The sequence below is a fragment of the Parasteatoda tepidariorum genome, chromosome 10 (genome assembly GCF_982258835.1).
Source record: "Parasteatoda tepidariorum strain Cologne lab strain chromosome 10, Ptep-v5.0, whole genome shotgun sequence".
Lineage (NCBI taxonomy): Eukaryota > Metazoa > Arthropoda > Arachnida > Araneae > Theridiidae > Parasteatoda > Parasteatoda tepidariorum.
In genome coordinates, this window is record NC_141764.1 from 38,604,004 (window position 1) to 38,622,744 (window position 18,741).

An 18,741-nucleotide genomic window follows, 5' to 3' on the forward strand; every position below is an offset into this window, starting at 1 on the left:
TTAAATGATGTTTAATATTTTCTTTCGAGCAATAATCAGCAAATTCACTGGAGGTAAATGTTGTACCCCTATCTGAAATTTTCTGGGAAGGACTTCCAAATACAGTTTTTTGGATTTCTAATTTAGCTAAAGTTTCAGCTGACGTAGTAGTCTTCGTGGGATAAATCCATACAAACTTGGTAAAAGCATCTATTATCGCTAACACATATTTATAATTTTTATGGGTGCTCTCCAAAGGTCCGAGATGATCAATATGAAAAGTTTTCAAAGGCATATCTTCTTGCGCGGTCACTTCTTCGTAAATAAGAAAGATGCTATCAATGCAAGTTTCTCTTTCGGATTCGTTGTCGAATGCAACAAGAAATGCTATCTCGCAAAAGACAAGAAGTTTTCAATTCATGAACCAATAAAGCAATAGACTGCAATTTGGAATTTATTTCAGCTCTTCCACCTCCAATCATTTATGGAGTTCCATAGCTAGCGAGACTTACGGCTTCAATTTTGATTTTTTTTTTGTCGTATGCCTGTTTAAGCAGAGGGGGTGCGATTGTTCTTGTTTTTCAGTGGCGCCATCTATGGTCAAGAATTTGACTTCTGCCACACAACCACAATTCCGTTTATAGGGCGGGTCACATTCACACACACGAAGGAGAAAGGACATAGAACACAGAGAGAGAAAGAAACAGTCATGCCTTACCCGGGATTCGAACCCAGGACCTTTCTGATGCAAGGACTGTTTCCTGCCCACTACACAGACCGGTGGGCTCAATTTTGATTACCACTCATACTAGATTTAGAGCTAATATTACCAATATGACAAGTGCATGCGCTATCATTACACTAGAAGCTTGTAATTTTATCTTCCTTTATAATGAGTGCATAAGTTATTTCAAAAAACCTTATTTTCCAGGGATCGCTTTTCGTTGTTCCGTGATCAATACGGTTATATTTAAGGTATCCAATTGGTTTTGGCAGTTTTTTTTTTTTTTAAATAGCTTAATTAAAATTTTAATTTTATGTTTGGAAAGCAGGAGTCCTAAAATTATAAATTAAGAGTAAAGTTTAAGAAGTTATAAAGTATTTTTCAAAATAAGGGTAGATTCGAATTTAAAAACTAATTTTTATGTCATGCTAGCAGCTCTACAACAAAGTGCAATGCATAAATATCAAAATATTTTTTCTAGATCGATAATGTGATTACCAGCCTTAAAATCTAAAATCTTACAGTTAAAAAAACAAAGAGAAAAAAAGACAATTAAATAGAACTAAATACATTGTTTAACATTGAATTTTTAAAGAGAAATCCTAAATTATTAAGCTTACTATCATTTTTAATTGTGTGTGTGATAATAGAAATATTTTGAATTAAAACTTTCACTCAAAAACTATGCAATCATTTCAACTATCCAGCAGTGTGAATCTATATTTGCATAGAAAATATTTTTTTAAAGTTAGAATCAACGAGCGAAGAGCTTATTGAAAAGTAGCGACTTTTTATATGGATAAGTAAAAGATAAAACATTACTCATAAAATAAAAAAATAATAATAAAGTACTTTTGAGGTAGTTAAGTTTTTCGCTTTTATTTTGAAAAAATACATTCATATTGCATAATACATTATCTTATTTATAGTAACAATACTCAACAATAACAAGCTTCAAAGCATTAAAACTCATAAAATTTCTACACTAATTTTTTCTTCTTCATAGAACTTAAAATAATATTTTAAACGAAAAATTAATAAATTAGAATACAGGCTATTAGAAAGCATTTTCTCACATTATAATTATGGCTTTTTATACTGTTGGGATAGGCTACTGACAGTGTCAACCATTATCTATCTAAGAGTACCTCCAGATAGAATTGAGTTAACATGTCTTATATACAAGTGAATTGGAATGGAATATTTGTATTGGTAGCTATGTTATAATACTCCCCCACCAGATTTTCTTAGGGATAGAATTCGATAAATGGATATCACTAGTTGATTCCTTACTTTTTTGTGAAAAAAAATCACGGTCGTGGTTGCTCCTGTGTTGCCATTAGCAGCCGAGTGTATACAGGCCAACTTTGTGTGTGAACGCCAGACTGAGTATCAACGGCGTTAAGAGGACAATATTGCAGTCACAAACTGCAAGTCAACTGTTCACAGTGTTCCATCCATCAAAGTAGAAGTGTTCATATCGAAGTAAGCGCATCTGTTGAGGTTGGTATGTTCAGATCTTGTCCAAGAGTCATCAATGTGAGTGTATGCTACCGACAATGTCAATCTCGCTATTTATCTAAAGGTACTTCAAAAAAGAATTGAGTTAACATGCCTTATATACTAGTGAATTGAAATTGTATAATTGTAGTGGTAGCTATGCTACAATATACAATAGTTTGCAATAATTGCTAAGAGTTAAAACAAAACCTATGAGGTCACTATTAAATCATAGATGTAAGTAGGAAAGTTCTTTTAAGAAACCTTGGGTAATTAAATTTGTAACATTATATAAAGAAGAGAAATATCCAAAAATAATTGGTACCCAAAGGTTGTTGTAATTTGGATAACTTGAAATCATAAATTAAAACTAGTAATTTAAAACGTCAAACAGAATTTCATTTAACTTTCAGCCTAATGTAATTTTGTATAGTTCAAAAAAATTAATTAAAGAACAATAATTGTTATAGTTTATTAGAAAATGATTTTAAAATATTTCCGAATATAACAAAATATAATTTTTCAGTCAAAATCCTCAAAAATATTAAGCCCTTCCAAAAAAAAAACTAAATTCTGAATATACCACCAGCTTTGATTTTTATTTTTTCCAACATAAACAAGCATTCAATTGGGATTCACAAGTAACAGCAACAGTGTTGCGTTAATGAATAGAAGTTCTGTCACAAAGGACAATAATAAAAAAAAAATGACAAAAAATAAAATTTCCCAATCAAAAATATTTTAATACCTAAATCTTCAAGAAAAAATCCAAAATTTCAAAACCAATTATGATTTTTTAAAATTTTATTGTAAAATCTTATAAAAAGTGCAAAATTTCAAAACCAATTATGATTTTTAAAATTTTATTGTAAAATCTTACAAAAAGTGCAAAATTTCAAATTTTTTGGATAGGGATGCAGAATTTTTTTTTGTGGGACTCAGATGAGAATGTAGTAGAATCTATAACAGAATGGTGCATGTTTTTAGACATTGCTAGCGTTACTAAATCAGACCTAGATGATGTTCTGAAATATTTAAATTTGTAGCTTTATGGCATGTTTTAAAAGTTTTGTATTGTATTTTTTTTAAATACTCTTCAATAAATTATCTTATCTTTTCTTACTCTTAATTATTTTTCTGAAACTCATTTAAAATATAGTTTCTAAAAAAAAAAAAAAAAAACGTATGTAAATATGATTAAAGAAAATGCAAAATTATTATTATAGTATTAAAGATCATCAAAAAAGTTTTTAAAAGGGATAAATTGATTTAAAACTATGCATATCTTTCTCATTGCTTATAACGCATTGATATTTCATGTTAAAGAATGTCTGATTTCGTTACCAGTGTATAAGTCAACCACTTGATTTTTGTAAAATTTTGGGGTTTGAAAGAATTTAAAATAAATTATTTTGAATAAATTAATTGACACAGAATTTGAAATACATTAATTGACTTCTACACTGGGATATAAAATATATATTAAGTCAAATGCTAGAGTTACATGCAATGTTTATAGCGTTGGACATAAAATAAAAGATAGTTTTAAAATTTCTGACTTGTTTACTGCTCTAGCATTTCACCTATATAAAATATACCAGATAAGTGAAATATTTCAACAATAAGTTTTTTTATTGTTAAAAAAATCTTCCAAGTGAAAATGCTACTAAATAGCATTGAATTTGAAATAAATTAATTCTATACCCATAAAATCTGACAATTTCTCGTAATCTGATGTAAAGTCTGATAATCTGACAATTTTTTATAGCAAAAATGTCCCATTTATAAAGTTGCCCGGTAGAGTTTAAGCTCTAATTTTTTAAACCAAGAAGTAATTTTGAGGAAGATATAAGAATCTAACCAAATGGTATATAATTTATAAACCAATAAGTTTTCTTCATAATTCTAATTATATCACAATTAAAAACTACATTCTCATTCAAGAAATTCTCATTTTACCTTTTTGGTAGAATGAGAATTTCTTAATGTATTATGTTAATTATAAGTGGTAAGATGTGTTATATAAAATAAATTTAAGTTTATCACAACTATGTATTAAAAATGTAAAGGGATTATATAATTACAATATTTCGGAATTCAATAGTTTAAACTCATAGAAAAATTGAGAACATTTAACCAATTTTAATCCTTCAAGTTTTATCAAAATCGTTCATTACATTTTTGGATCTCAATAAGATAGTCAAAGAAAAAAAACTTAAGATTAGTTTAATATTATAAAATAATTGTTAAATATCAGAAAATGCTAAGTTATTTCAAATTAAACAATTACAAAAACAAATAAATATAAATCAATGCCAAATAACCAACGAAATAATAAAAAAGCAAGAAAAAGGTTTTAAGGATTTTAGAAAAATAGCAAGTTTTCTGTTACATAACATAGTTTTTGGCAATAGAAATTTATTGCCTTTAATTATAATTTTTTTTACTAAGACACGCAATCAAAACATCTGGTTAAGTTAAAATTTTTTTTAAATAAAATATTATGTTTATTTCACGTAAAAAAGTCATTCTGAGAACTAATTTTTTAACTGCTGAATATTTTTTAATCACATGGAAATCACATTCTTAATAGCATTGGGAGATATCAGAATTTAAATTTTGTGTTTTATTGTTGGGAAATAACTGCAATTTCCTATTCATAGTTTAACAAAATTAATGAACACAATTGGAAGGGACAATGGAGCACATAATATGATTTGTGAATTTTAATATTGTGTTTCTATCTTTTATTATTCACTGAGTTTTATTTTTTAATATTGGCTTGAGTATTGCTTAGCAAATTATGACTAAACATGTCATTATAGACGACTAGGAGCGTCTTCTCATCATGGATTGGCCTTACATATGTATTTTAGTCATATTTTTATCATCTAATTACCTTAATCATATTTAAATTGTGCTTTTTTTCATTATTATCATCAAAAATATCATTTAAATAGGGCAACACATAGCAGTTTTATCATATTTTAATGATTTGGCAACCAACTCAATAAGCTTTGTAGCTTGCAAATCATCATACAACAATAAAACAGCTATTTTTTGCCTATATGGATAAAATTTTAAACAACAATCATTAACAATTGGAAAACATGAAATTAACAAATTAATACAAGTAGGATAAATTGGTTCAAATCCATATAAACAGATGACGTTCCATGGGCATAGTCAGTAAAGGCATCACTCAATCCGCCGTTGGAGATCTCGAGGTCGTAAATTTAATCCTGGAAGCGGGTTTAACAACCCAGCTCGATTACACAGAAAGGTGCATGCTAAATCTATCGTGGTTCTAAGTCCTTTCATTGATTGTGTTGTGGAAGTTTGGAGTGAGGGATAAAAGCTCAGATGCTGTCTCTGTCATTTTACTGGGGTTAAAATTATGTGGCATTCCAGATATAGCTGTTAAAAGATAGAGCCTAAAAAAACCTGGCTAGATGCCTGGTCATGGTTGGACAGTGGAAAGATGCCTATAAAGCATAAAATTATATCCTCAATCATAGATTGCTATGCAATTCTCAAGATAATACACTCCATCTGTATTTATTTAAACAATAAACCTTAGTTCCATACTGGATAATTTTTCATTCCTCATTTGAAGTAAAAACCATTTTTTAAACATTTTTATTAATTACAATTATAAAAAATTCATGAGAAAAAATATAACATAAGATATGCGGAGTGAGTTAGTTTTGAACTTCACTATAGTATTGTTACAATTTTGTCTGGTTTGATAAGTCTTTGATAGTTATCCCAATATTATCATGTTCAATAAATATCATTGACGGTAATTACTATGATATTAGTCATGATGGTTATATATTGATTATAAATAATGATTATCATTATTTATAATCAATATATAACCATTGTGGGCATATATCTGTATGACTGCATGATATTTCTGATATAATGTGAGGACATTTTCAAAATATTATTATTCTGATATTCACAAAATATCAATAATTTTTGACATATTGCCCAAATTTAGTCCTTAATGACGATAATAATAAGGCAATCAATAATTATCCACTTCAAGCAAAATTGGTTGTAAAGTTACCTTTAGAATAACATTTTATTAAATTATTTCAAATTTATTTAATAATTCAACAAAACACATAATTCAGTTTCAACACCATAACGTCAAAACGAAAAGTAATAATGAATAAATAAAATAAAAATCACTGAGTAAATTTAGTCACATTCAAAATATTTAACAAACAAGAAATTAAAATAACAATGATTGATATGTTACAGATTTCTTTTTAGAATTAAAAAAAATTGATTGTTAAAATTATAACAATCATGACTTAAAAGTTTGTTGGGATTTTTGAAATTTCTTCAGAAGTTTTTTCTCCCTGTAGATTTGATATTCTTTGCAAGCATTTGTAGTTCCCATTTCTAAGATGAGCTGAACTTTCTTAACAATATCTTGAGCAGTTGGGGGATCTGTCTCAAAAACAAATTTCTTGAATTCATTTCCTGCAGTTTGGTTCAAATGAACCAGTTTAAAAGTGCATTTTCCAGGATCTAAATTTTAAAAGAAAAAAAAATTACTCAGGAAAATGAAGAATGTTGTAGGTGCCAATAAAAAAAGGAGAAAATCTAGTAGATTATACAAAAATATTAAAATTTCATACTAATTATTGGGTAACGAGCAAAATTTTTATAGCCAATAAAACACAAAACTTAATGATGGGAATACAAATTATTTTACCTTAGGATGCGTAGCCAAATCTTTTAACAAAAAATAAGCACAATTTAAGTATTTTTTAAGCACTAAAAATTTTTTTAAAGCACTATATATGTCACGGCTAAAGACCGAAATCGGTGGCTGTTGACTTTCACCAGTGAATGCTGACAAACACCAAATACGTCGGTGAAAGATCGAATATTTCATTACAGTCTTGTACATTCGGACCCTCACCAGTTTATGTCGACAATCACAGATATGCTTTGGTGAATGTCCGAAATATTTATTACATTCGATTTGATATGAATTTATTCGTGGATATAATTACATTTATTCAATATTTGAACCCTGCACAGACGTTTTTTTAAGGTTAAGTGCCACTGCCCGGTATACCCTACACTGATGTTCTTTTTTAAGGTTAAGTGCCACTGCCCGGTATACATTTGCCCGGTAAATCCAACACTGATATATTTTTTAAGGTCAAGCGCCATTGCCCGATACTTCAAACACTGATGTTTCTTCTAATCTATCGTCAGTAAGTATTAAAATATAGAATAAATATATCAAATAAATATAATAATATTAACGAATAAATTAACACAAAATTGGATATAACAAATATTTCGGACATTCACCACAGCGATTATGTGATTGTTGACATTCACTGGTTAGAGTAAGAAATAAGGGTATTTAGCAAATATTTCGGACATACACCAAGCGATTACGTGAATGTCGACATTCTCCAGATTTCGGTGTTTCACCGTAACATATACATTAACAAAATGCATATACATTAACATAATTTTCAAAGACTTTACACGATCATGTTAAAATAACTAGTTTCAGACAAAGAACTCTTTTTTTGATTATATTAGCCATTATAAAATGATCAAGAGATTTTTCGGCTGGATATCAGAGGGTGGAAAATGAAGCCTGAAATTGAGAACATCTTGCTAAATGCAGCAGAATCACACATGAAAGTGCAATAATCTCTCAGAATCCAGCTCAGTAGACGAATACGCGGACTTGCAAGTATTTCAAACATGTAAAATGATTGACACTTTCATATACTATGGACCGGCCGGGTGCCGAAATAGATATTGGTTGAATGAATTATGAAAACGTTGAATAGAACAATTTGGAAAGCATGCTGTTGCATAATATGTGGCGAAAATCGACGAAGTACAGGAAAAAAAATCTTATTTTAGAAAAAGAAAAATTAAGTACTACATTTTAAAAACACCTAATGAAAAAAACAGCTTTAAGGCCTTTTAAAAAACGACAATAAAAAATAAGCACTTTTTAAAAATGCTATGCACCATGTTCTTAATTTAAAACCAGAAAGTTGTCAAGCTTTTAGAAAATTAAAAAAAGAGCTTCAAACTTTAAATGAGGCTTACTACTCTTAATGCTTAACATTACTACTTGATAACAGAAACAATAAATTAAATAAAAAATCTTTGATAATTTTTTGCTGCAGAAACTTTTTTAATTGAAGGAATTTTTTAGAAATAAACAAAATTTAAGAGAATTTTTTTTTTATAAGACACGAGATACTGAAAAAATCTAAATGTTTATTGGAAAATCCAATATAATTGGCAACTATAAAATAGGTAAGTCTTGAACTTACAAGCAAGATTTACCTAGTATACAAACCAGATTCAGTAAGTTTACCAGACAAATTTAGTAAGAGTTACTTGTTGATAACTTAACAAAGAATTTAAATTTTATGAAAAAATTTGAGCTACAAATAATTTTATGTAAAAAAAACAACATTATTTTCATATTTTTTAAAAAAATAAGAAAAGAAAGTTTTGATACAGTGGAAAGACATTACAAAATAAAAATGACATAGAAGATGAAAAAGTGTTCATTTTATAGTAGAGAATCATTCATGTTGCATGAAGTTAATGATATATGTTGTCGTTAATGTATATTTTCTAATAAATATTTAAAATATGCAAACAATTTTTATTCAAAAAATTTTCTTATATGCATTTCTATAAAATTTTAAATACCAAGCATTGTTTAATACATTGACTTCTAATAAACAAATATATAATACCAAAGATCATCTTTAAAAGAATAAAATTCAATGAGTTTTATATTCACAAATGAAATGGAAAAGAACTTTCAAACATGCATTAATAAAAAATCAATCAACTACATGAGGGAGCACTGAAATATTTAAATAAACGCAGAATTTATTCAAAAACTTGAAACTAAGTATCACAAAATCAAGTATATATAAAAAACAAGAAAACTAATTGATCATTAAAATTAACATTCTTAAGCAATTTTGTTGCTGCTAAAAGAACTATAGATATTGGAAAATACACAATGATACACAATGGAAAAAAAAATACTTGTATATTTTAGACATCAATTTCTAAATCCTTTCTTTCGGCTTAGATTGTTTCAAAAAATATATTAACAATGCAATATAGAAATACCCATTATTAAATTTATTAGTGATTTGTAAATATAGAGCAGTCATGTTTGGAATTACATCCTTAACAGCAAATTTTTTGAAAAGCAATAAAAGTATGTACACTTAGAATATTAAGTTAAAAATCAAAGAATAAAAGTAATTGTACAGAATTTTTAAATCACAGGATAAATTTTCTTATATGGTTAAAACCAAGAGAAAATTAGCCATTCATGAACAAATAGTTTTTTGTTTCGGTAAAGTTACGGAATTATTTTTATTTTATCATTTAAATATTTTAATTAAAGTGCAACTAAAACTATCATATCAACTAAATACTTAAAAAATCTTTAAAATAAATATGCTATTTAAGAATAAAAAAAACTACAAAATTAAAAAGGAAAACAAATGAAAAAAAAAAAAAAAACACAACATAATAGAGCGTTATTTTTTGCTTTTGAACCAAAAATACAATTTGTTTTATTCATAGCAAAATCAAAACAGAAAACTTAAAAAAATACATATATAAACAAAGTAAAACATAAATAAATAAAAAAACGAACTTTATTATCGCATGATTGAGAAATTTAAAAAATATAATAAGTTTTAATTCATGCTTATTAAATTGGAAATAAATATTTGAGAACTATAACCACTTGCTACATGATTGATAAAAATTTTAAAGCAGCGTTTTAGACAAGTTACTGATTATTTGCACACACAAAATAATATAGTTAATGTTTGCAGTAGTATTGAGCTGATATCTTGCATCTACAAAAATATGACGATTATGATTATCAATGCAAAATTTCAGGTTTATAAAACAAATGTAATGTGACTCTCAACAACAAGGAAACATAGTAAGTTGTGGCAAATACTTTATTTAGCTAAATATTTAGTTCTGTAAATGAATAACTTTAAGAATAGTTCTGATTCATCTAATTGTGCAACAGGGGACATATTAAGTTTAGAAAAAAAATCTACTCTGTTAAATTTTACCACTAATACAGGCATATCCTAATGTACAGAAATATCTGATGAATCCTAATTTAGTAAGAAACTAAAATGAAAAGATCTGTTATGTTTAGAATAAAAAATTTAAGTAAATTACACAAATGGTGAAGAGAGAATGGATTTATTTGTTTTTGAGTCTAAATATTTTATATAGTAAAACACTATTGAGGGAAAATATATGCACATTGTTCTTTTGAACAACAAAACTTAAATCAAACAGTTTAAATGATGCCAGTTAAAATATATAAAAATTTAGAAATATCATGTGACACAGTATAGTGATATTAAGAAATAACATAACATAATCTTAGATGCTTAGAAATTTAAAGATGAAAAATAAATTGTTCTTTATTATTTCTAACAAATGGTTTCATAAATACATGAAATGTTGATACAAAATTTTGAATACTTACTGTATCTTTTGGAAATTATTTCACAAGTCGCAATTGTGTCCATATATAATGTGGTAGGTTTTTGTTGTCGTGTCAGGAGTTTAGCAGCACCTTTTTGAGGAAGAGGATTAATTTCAACTTTTTCACCAGATATCCCTATGAGGACAAAGAAAAAGCTCATAAAATCTAGCAACAGTTGAAAAAAAATTAACATGTTTACAATGATATAAAAATTTTAGATGAATTACAATAAGTTATAGAAAATAAATGATAAAAAAAAATAATGTTCTTGCGTATTGTTTAAATATAAAAAAGCTTAAGGATCCGAAGAAAAAAGAAGCAGCATTTTTTTGTCTTCCTTTGGCAAGCGTAATGAAAAATTAGCATTGAGAAAGAAAAATTTAAGTAACAAAAAAAAAGTTGGTTACACGGCAATGGCTCAGAAATTTAGCTCAAAGATCTGATCACAAGAAGACCATATAATGCAGTTTTAGACACCTTTTCCTTCTAACTGAATAAAAGATCACTTGATCAGAACAGAAAGTTTTAACAGTTTCCAATCAAAACATGGAAAAAATTTTAAATATGGTTGCATTAAAAAAAAAAGACCCATTAGTTAATATTCCATTACACCAATATACAATTAAAAATCAAAATTTCTCTTATCAAATAATTTTAAAGTAGGGTTTCAATAATCTTGGAATGAAAACACAGTAATAAATATATCGTTTAAAACTTTTGCACAAAAATAAATTTAGTGGATGATCTCTGCTTTCAACTCATCATTTCCAGAAAGGTGACAATGAATCCTGTGAGTAAGGCTATATGTCTGAACCATGTTTATAATCAGTACACAACCTCTAAATTGGAACTATTGAATTTTGCAATTTCTGCTAAAATTGTTTGCCAAAAGAAGATGTTGGATCAAAAATCCAAATCTTCAAATAATTTTTAGAAAAAATCCGTATTTGTAGAGCTAGGATGCCCTGACACGCATAACAATCAGTCACTCTAAATTTATACATTACATAATTTACATTTTCACTCAACTGTATTTAAATTTTAATATTATTAATAAAAAAGATTGAAAAATCAGAACTTATAAAGGATTTTTGAGAAAATGGTTTGAATGTAATTTTTAAACACATTTTTAGGGCCCTCCATTTATGACAAAATAACAATTTGTCTACGAATAGAAAAGCAAAATATTAAAAAGTTGTTCACAAATTGAAAAAATTTTAATGTAAAATATGGAAAAAGTAAATAAAAAGTAGGAAATTTACTTCTCCGTAGTATTTAAAACTTTTCATACTTCGGAAAACTAAACTAGGAGAAATTTAGAACAATAGAAATTCTGTCTTAGGTGTACTTAACTATTTAAAATATAAAAACAGCATACAATGCCATACTAATATCGTTAAATGCAATATCACCAAATGAACATAGCTAATAATCTATATATATATTCCTCTTAAGCAGAATTATTCTATTCTATCTATTAGCAACATTATTGCTATTATTTTTTTGTTAGGTTATTTTAACCCTTTCGCGACGAGTATTTTTTTTTACAACAGAACAATTTTGGAAGCATAAACTATGAGTAGGGCAGCATTATGCACGGTAGTGCCATGTATGTTCTGTAAATGAAATTATCTTCAAAAATATTGGCAGGACTGGTGGAAAAGTCTCCCATTAGACAAGGAAGGGTTTCTGTCCCATAAGATTTTTTAAAAATTTGCTTGGGACGTATGTGTCCCATTAGGCTCGAAAGGGTTAAGTAATAATTAATGCAGCGTTATATAAGCAATTAGTTATACATTAAGTAATTACTTAGATTAATTTTGTAAGGCTGTCATAAGTAATAATTTAAGTAGTATTGAATAGTTAGTTATAAGTTAAGTATTTATTAGAATAATTCTTATTTTTATTGAAATAAGAACCCATTTATGAAGTAATTATTTAGATTAATTTTTGGTCCTCTTTAAAAAGGCTGCAGAAATTTTAAGCATAAAAGGTGGTCTGGTGTCGCATACTTATAAAACTATTTGGGGAGCATTAGCATATATAATATTAAACGACACTCCAGTTATGGCTTGAGAGGTGCTTGAGAAAGTAGTATAGCAGGTACTGGAGCATTGTGAAGAGTTTTCTATCATATTTCAGGACAGAGATAGGAATAATTTAAATGCCTCTTCTGCGTCTTTATGCTGAAGTGGCTCGAACTCATACCTATGGTGGTTTGTGTGATTTAATTCCAACTAACTAAAATTAAATGTGTCAAGAACTTTAACAATATCACGGAATTCTCTGGATAATAGTTAAAATAAAAATGGATACACTTCTTTGTGAGAAAAGCAGAGGGCAACAGCTGGACAGTGAAATAATGTGGTTAATATATTGTTTAAAACTAATAAGGTGTTAGAATTGAAAAATGGAATGAAGAATTAGAATATTTAAATGCAGTAATGCTGTGCATTATGTATGCTTACAATTAAAGTTTATATGTTGTACAAAATAATTTTGTTGTTACCATGCATGTTAAGAAAATTTCAAGAAATAATTTACTGTTAAAGATTTAAAAAAAATATAAATTAAAAAAAAATTAAGTTTTTACCTAATTGCACATCATAGTTCATTCCCATTTTCTGACAAAATGTGACATTAAAAGATCTATATAAAGGTGCTTCAACAGCCTTCATGTGAGCATCATATTCGTCAGTCTCACTTTCCCTATGCAAACGTTCCCTAGTGGCTGAAAGATCAAGTTAATAGGGTATTATAAATTAAGTGCTAAGACATTTCATCAACAAAAATGCTAAAATACAATAATAAAACCCCAATATAATTAGTGTAAACTTAAAAAACTTTCAATTAGGATAGATAGTAATTAAGATAAATAAATAAATAATACCAGAAGCAATTACAAATTAGTCCTCTCAATTTTAATTTCTACATAGAGGCATTAAAAATGAAAACGAACAAAAGTCTGAAAATACTTATCAACTTAAATTATAAAAAACATAAAAAAACTAATATAACATTAAAAAACATTTAAATTACTTGCATACTTATTTAAAGCTTTTTTTTAATTATATTTTTACATTTACAGTCTAAGAAACTGTTAAACTTTATATATAAATCATGATTAAAGAGAATAAAATAATAATAAAGTCAAACAAAATTCTGTAGAAAAAATACACATTTAAACTAGAATACTTTTTATGTTATATTCCCAATGGAAGATTTCAACGCAAGTTTTAATATTTGTAAACAAATATTCAGTTTAATAATTGATAAAATCATCAATATGATTAAATTTTCCCCCTAGATCAGTGTTTCCCAAAGTGTAGTACGAGTAACCCCAGGGGTACAGGAACAGTTTAGCGGGGGTTCTTATGGGAAATATCTTGCAACAAACGAAAATTTTAAAATTTTTTATTTAAAAACAAAGCTAGCAATGAAAATTTACGATTACGCATTTTTCTATTGGCTATTTTTTGCAGTTAACTGTTAATAATTAGTGGTGTCAATAGCCAGTTGTGATTTTTAACTTTTGTGCAATTTCTTTATAGTAAAAAATACATTAATTTTTCTTATTAGTGGTACACAGCATTACGAAAAATTAAGAACGGGTACACAAAAGTCATAAGTTTGGGAAACACTGATCTAGATGAAAGAGTTAAGAATGATTAATTTTTATTTTTTGTATTCTTCCATGCAATGATGTACATTTTCTTCTAAAGTTTAGAAAGAGAATATCATGCCTACATATAGAGTTGCTTTACAACATTTAAAACATAGCAATTCATAATATTGTACCACACTCAGTGTTTTCAAATGTTAGGTACTATTAATTGATTCTTCAAATGAAACTAACAAGCATTAAATAAACCTGAGCTAATGTGGGTATGAAAGACTGTCAAAATCTTGTTTATAATATTCAAGATTATTATAATGAAATAGTAAAAGTTTAAAGGAATTCTAGAATGCATTCTGCAAAATTCATTTTCAAACAACTTACAAGGGAAACTATACCATATTTATGGGATATATATATAGGAAGAAAGAAAGAAATACAATGAGGAAAAAGAACATAAGATCGACAAAATATTGCTTTTAAAAGCCACCCTTAATTGGAATCTCATATGTAGAAAATATCACAAAGATATGAATTTTTATTCAATATAACATTTTATTCATGCCAGGTTTTGCCCTAAAATGTTATTGGATAAACCTTAAACAGAATAGTTCATCTGCGGATAATTGTTAATTTACTTTAGGTTTTATATACACTTTTTCTTAAATTTTCTCAATTAAAATAAATCAATTATGAAAAATACATTATTATATTTATGTATCATGGCAAAACATATACTTTTATAAAGCATTTATCAGCTCCAGCATAAAAAATCAGCAATCAACTTTCAAAAATCTACTTTTTTTGGAAAATGAAAATAGAGTTACTAGATTAGCTTGGCATAATAGGGAATTGAAGCATGAATGAAATAAAATAAATACATATAAGTAGCTGTAAAAATATATGAAAGAGAAATAATTTTGAAATTTAATTTTCTTGTATATAAATATGCTTTCTCATTTAAGATGTTGGAAAATAAAGTTTTTAAGTATACCAATCTAAAACAGGTGCTCAGTTAAAATACAATCTTCTAATAATGCTACCAACATCATGAAGAATAAATAAATATCAGGAACATAGAAGCTGTATAATATCTGAAGTAGTAAATTATGTGGGTAATTTAGATCAAATGCAATATTGTTCTGTTATAACTTTATATTTAAGCTTGAAACAGTTAAGTTGGTAAAATGGTGAATAAATAAAATAAGCATGGGATTTAAAAATTTTGATTGAGGTTAACAAAACAGTAACACAGTATATGCATGCTATCAATGTACGAATTTAATAAGAATTCGCTCTACTTTCTTTAGGTATTGTCAATATTTAATACATAACAGAGAAAATCATTTCCTGTGACAAATACAGTCAATCTGTGACAATATATTTGATGTGATCAAAGAAAAATTTGCACCCATCAAAAATTCAATTTTAAAATAGTACCCAGAGATAGGAATTAAGAGTATTTAAACATAGATAAAAAGTACCAGTAAATAAATGATATTATTAGTCTGTACATGTTTCTTGTTGTTTAACTGATTATTTATGTCTCTATCAGTTTTTTTAATCTTATTTTTTTAAAGAAAAAGTTAATAAAGCTGATTTAAATATAAAACTTTATTACAGAAAATGTGCTATTTCACAATTAAGATTATATATGTTATCTTGTGATGACAACACAGACTAATGGGAAAAAAAAAGAAAAAAAAATAGCTCTTGATTAAATTTCCCTGACTTTATCACAAAACTTAGCAATAAAGCTGAATCAACAATATTTACAGTAACATTTGAGGTCATGAAAAGCATATAAAAATAAAGAAAAATAATATAATTTACTTTCTTCAAATTTAAGTTCAAAAACTAATGTTTGATAGTTGGCAATTTTCGTATGAAGAGGAATAGGCACACCTGGTTCATCTAACTTTTCAACATGATAGGCTGCAAAATTTTAAAAAAAGATAGTGTGAAAGCTGAAAGCACACATGAAAGTACATCAAATGAACTTTCAACAAGTGAAACAAAATCTAAAAGTAAATTTTTGGGTTTCAAATTTAGCTCAATACATTTTCAAATATGTCACAGTATATAAATATTCTATGAAAATAAAAGAAACAAAGTTGAAAATTTAAAAGAAATTTCATAAACTGTGCACAAAGCTGCAAAGTAAATAGAACCTGTAAAATGACAAACAAATAGAAACAGAGAAAAACTCTTAGAGAAATTAATAAAAAAATAGTTTAAAAGAACAAAAGTAATTTAGTTTAAATAAATAAAAATTATAATTAGTAATAAACAATTTTTTAACTTTTTTTTAGCTCTTTTTTTATTTGCTGTATTATGTTTATATGTTTTGTATGCATGTATTTAGACTATTTTCCAAAGTGTGTAACACCATCGATTCTTTTCCTTCACTTATTTTCCTTACAACATTTTTTTATCAAAAAAAAAATAAATGAAGTTTTTACAAGCATTAAATTTATCATATCATAAATATTAAAATATTATAACAAACAGTTCAATTTGAATGTGTTAAATTGCACTTCAGTTTCTGCTTTACTGTACACACAAAGCATGTTGAATACACTTCATACGTATTTCTGTTGCTAAATGTTACGGTTATTAGAAATATCATTTCATTTTCTGTTAGCCTTTTTCTAATTTCACATTTCATCAGAAACATGACACTTAATTACCTTGTCACTATTGTCCCTTACTATAAATATAAATTAACTCTGGAAAAGACACATATTGAATAAAATATGCGTGAACAGTTCAGTTCACATGAACCCTCACATGTAAGTGACAGATAATAAATTTAAAAATCTGAAAGCATGCAACAAATCTGAAAGCAAGCAACAGTTTAATAAATAAGAAAAAATTAAATTGCAATCATGATATTCATTTAAAAACATCAAGGAACTATTTTATTTTGTTGACATTTCTAAAATAAAAAAAATATTGAAACATTTTAGAGCTTCTTTTAATTATGTGTTAATTAATCAAATGCATTAATTAATATATCATCAAATTTTTCATATTTTTTATAGAAATGTAACGTGGACAAAAATAGGCATGTTTATGTTTATAAATTAGCACGTAATAAATAAATTATTAATGAGTTTAAGAAAAAGACACATTTTTAAGAATATAAAGTTTTGTGTCCCTTAAGAGGTAACGAAATACTTGCAATGCTATTATATGATGAATATATTAGGTTGTTACAAATGAAATGTCTAATTTTTTATTGTAAATTTAAATAAGCATGACTTTTTTTAAAAAATATTTTATTAATAAAAGTAAAAATCATCACAATCAACAAATTTTTACTAACATGTTACTAGATTTTGGATACCACTTTCATAAAAATTTGCCTCTCTGATGTTAATGAAAGATTGAAAGTCATATTTGATCTGCTCTAGATTGGGGAACTTTTTATTATGAAGAAAATTGTCCAAATATTTAAAAAAGTGATAATCAGTTGGATGTGGTGAGCCTTGTATTTTAATTCGGCCAACTTGTATGCAACAATTAATGAAACGAGTTGTCATCTGTTATCATGAAGCATAATGGGTCTTTTTCGGTTGACCATTGACGGCTGCATTTGACGAAATTTTTGATGCATAACTTCAATTTATGCACGGTACTTTTCTGTTGTTATTGTTTCCCCAGCATTTAAAAATTTATAATGAATAACTCCAACTATAGAGCGCCAAACAGTAATCATTATCTTTGTAGAGTGTAGCGTTCTTATTTTGCTTTTCGTTCATTTTGGCAGAACTAATTTATAAAATTTTTTGACTTGAACAATGGTTGTGAGATACCGTTGCTTTACTGCCAGACAATGAATTTGAAGGAACAAGGTTTATACAGTTGTCATAAAGGATTAATTTTTCCTCATAGGTGATAATTCTGTTCAAAAAATGGTTCTCTTTTATTTCTAAGAAGCAAAGAATTACAGATTTCAAAACTATTTTTTTTTTTTCTTTTTGCTTTTCGTTCATTTTGGCAGAACTAATTTATAAAATTTGTCGACTTTAACAATTGTTGAGAGATACCGTTGCTTTACTGCCAGACAATGAATTTGAAGGAACAAGGTTTTGAGCAAGAAGAATGGCGAGTCAGAAATCACAGGTTTTAAACATCAATGGTAGAGGGAGAAAGACGAAAATGATTCAGAAGGGTTTTTATGCTCTGGAAAAGTTGCGTTTTTTTTCTTCTGGACTGTCTATTTCTTTATTTTTAAGTTCATTTCAGGCATTTAAAAGTAAATTATATATCAGTGTAGTTGTTACATTTTTTTTTTACCTACATTATGCAAATGTTTCTGATTGGACAATAGATGTATGTTTATATAAAAACAGA

General features: G+C 27.0%; 1 protein-coding gene across 2 annotated transcripts in view; it reads right to left on the minus strand.

The window, feature by feature from the left end:
• Positions 1–6,262: 6,262 nt before the first annotated feature.
• Sin1 (SAPK-interacting protein 1) overlaps positions 6,263–18,741 on the minus strand; it is a 92,861-nt gene continuing 80,382 nt past the window's right edge. For both annotated transcript variants that reach the window (XM_043039031.3, XM_043039032.3), the window contains 4 exons: positions 16,216–16,317; positions 13,360–13,497; positions 10,767–10,901; positions 6,263–6,748 (listed from right to left, as the gene is read on the minus strand). In XM_043039031.3, the coding sequence (XP_042894965.2) occupies positions 6,522–6,748; positions 10,767–10,901; positions 13,360–13,497; positions 16,216–16,317 (602 nt within the window). In that variant the 3' untranslated portion in view covers positions 6,263–6,521. The remainder of the gene's footprint in view (positions 6,749–10,766; positions 10,902–13,359; positions 13,498–16,215; positions 16,318–18,741) is intronic.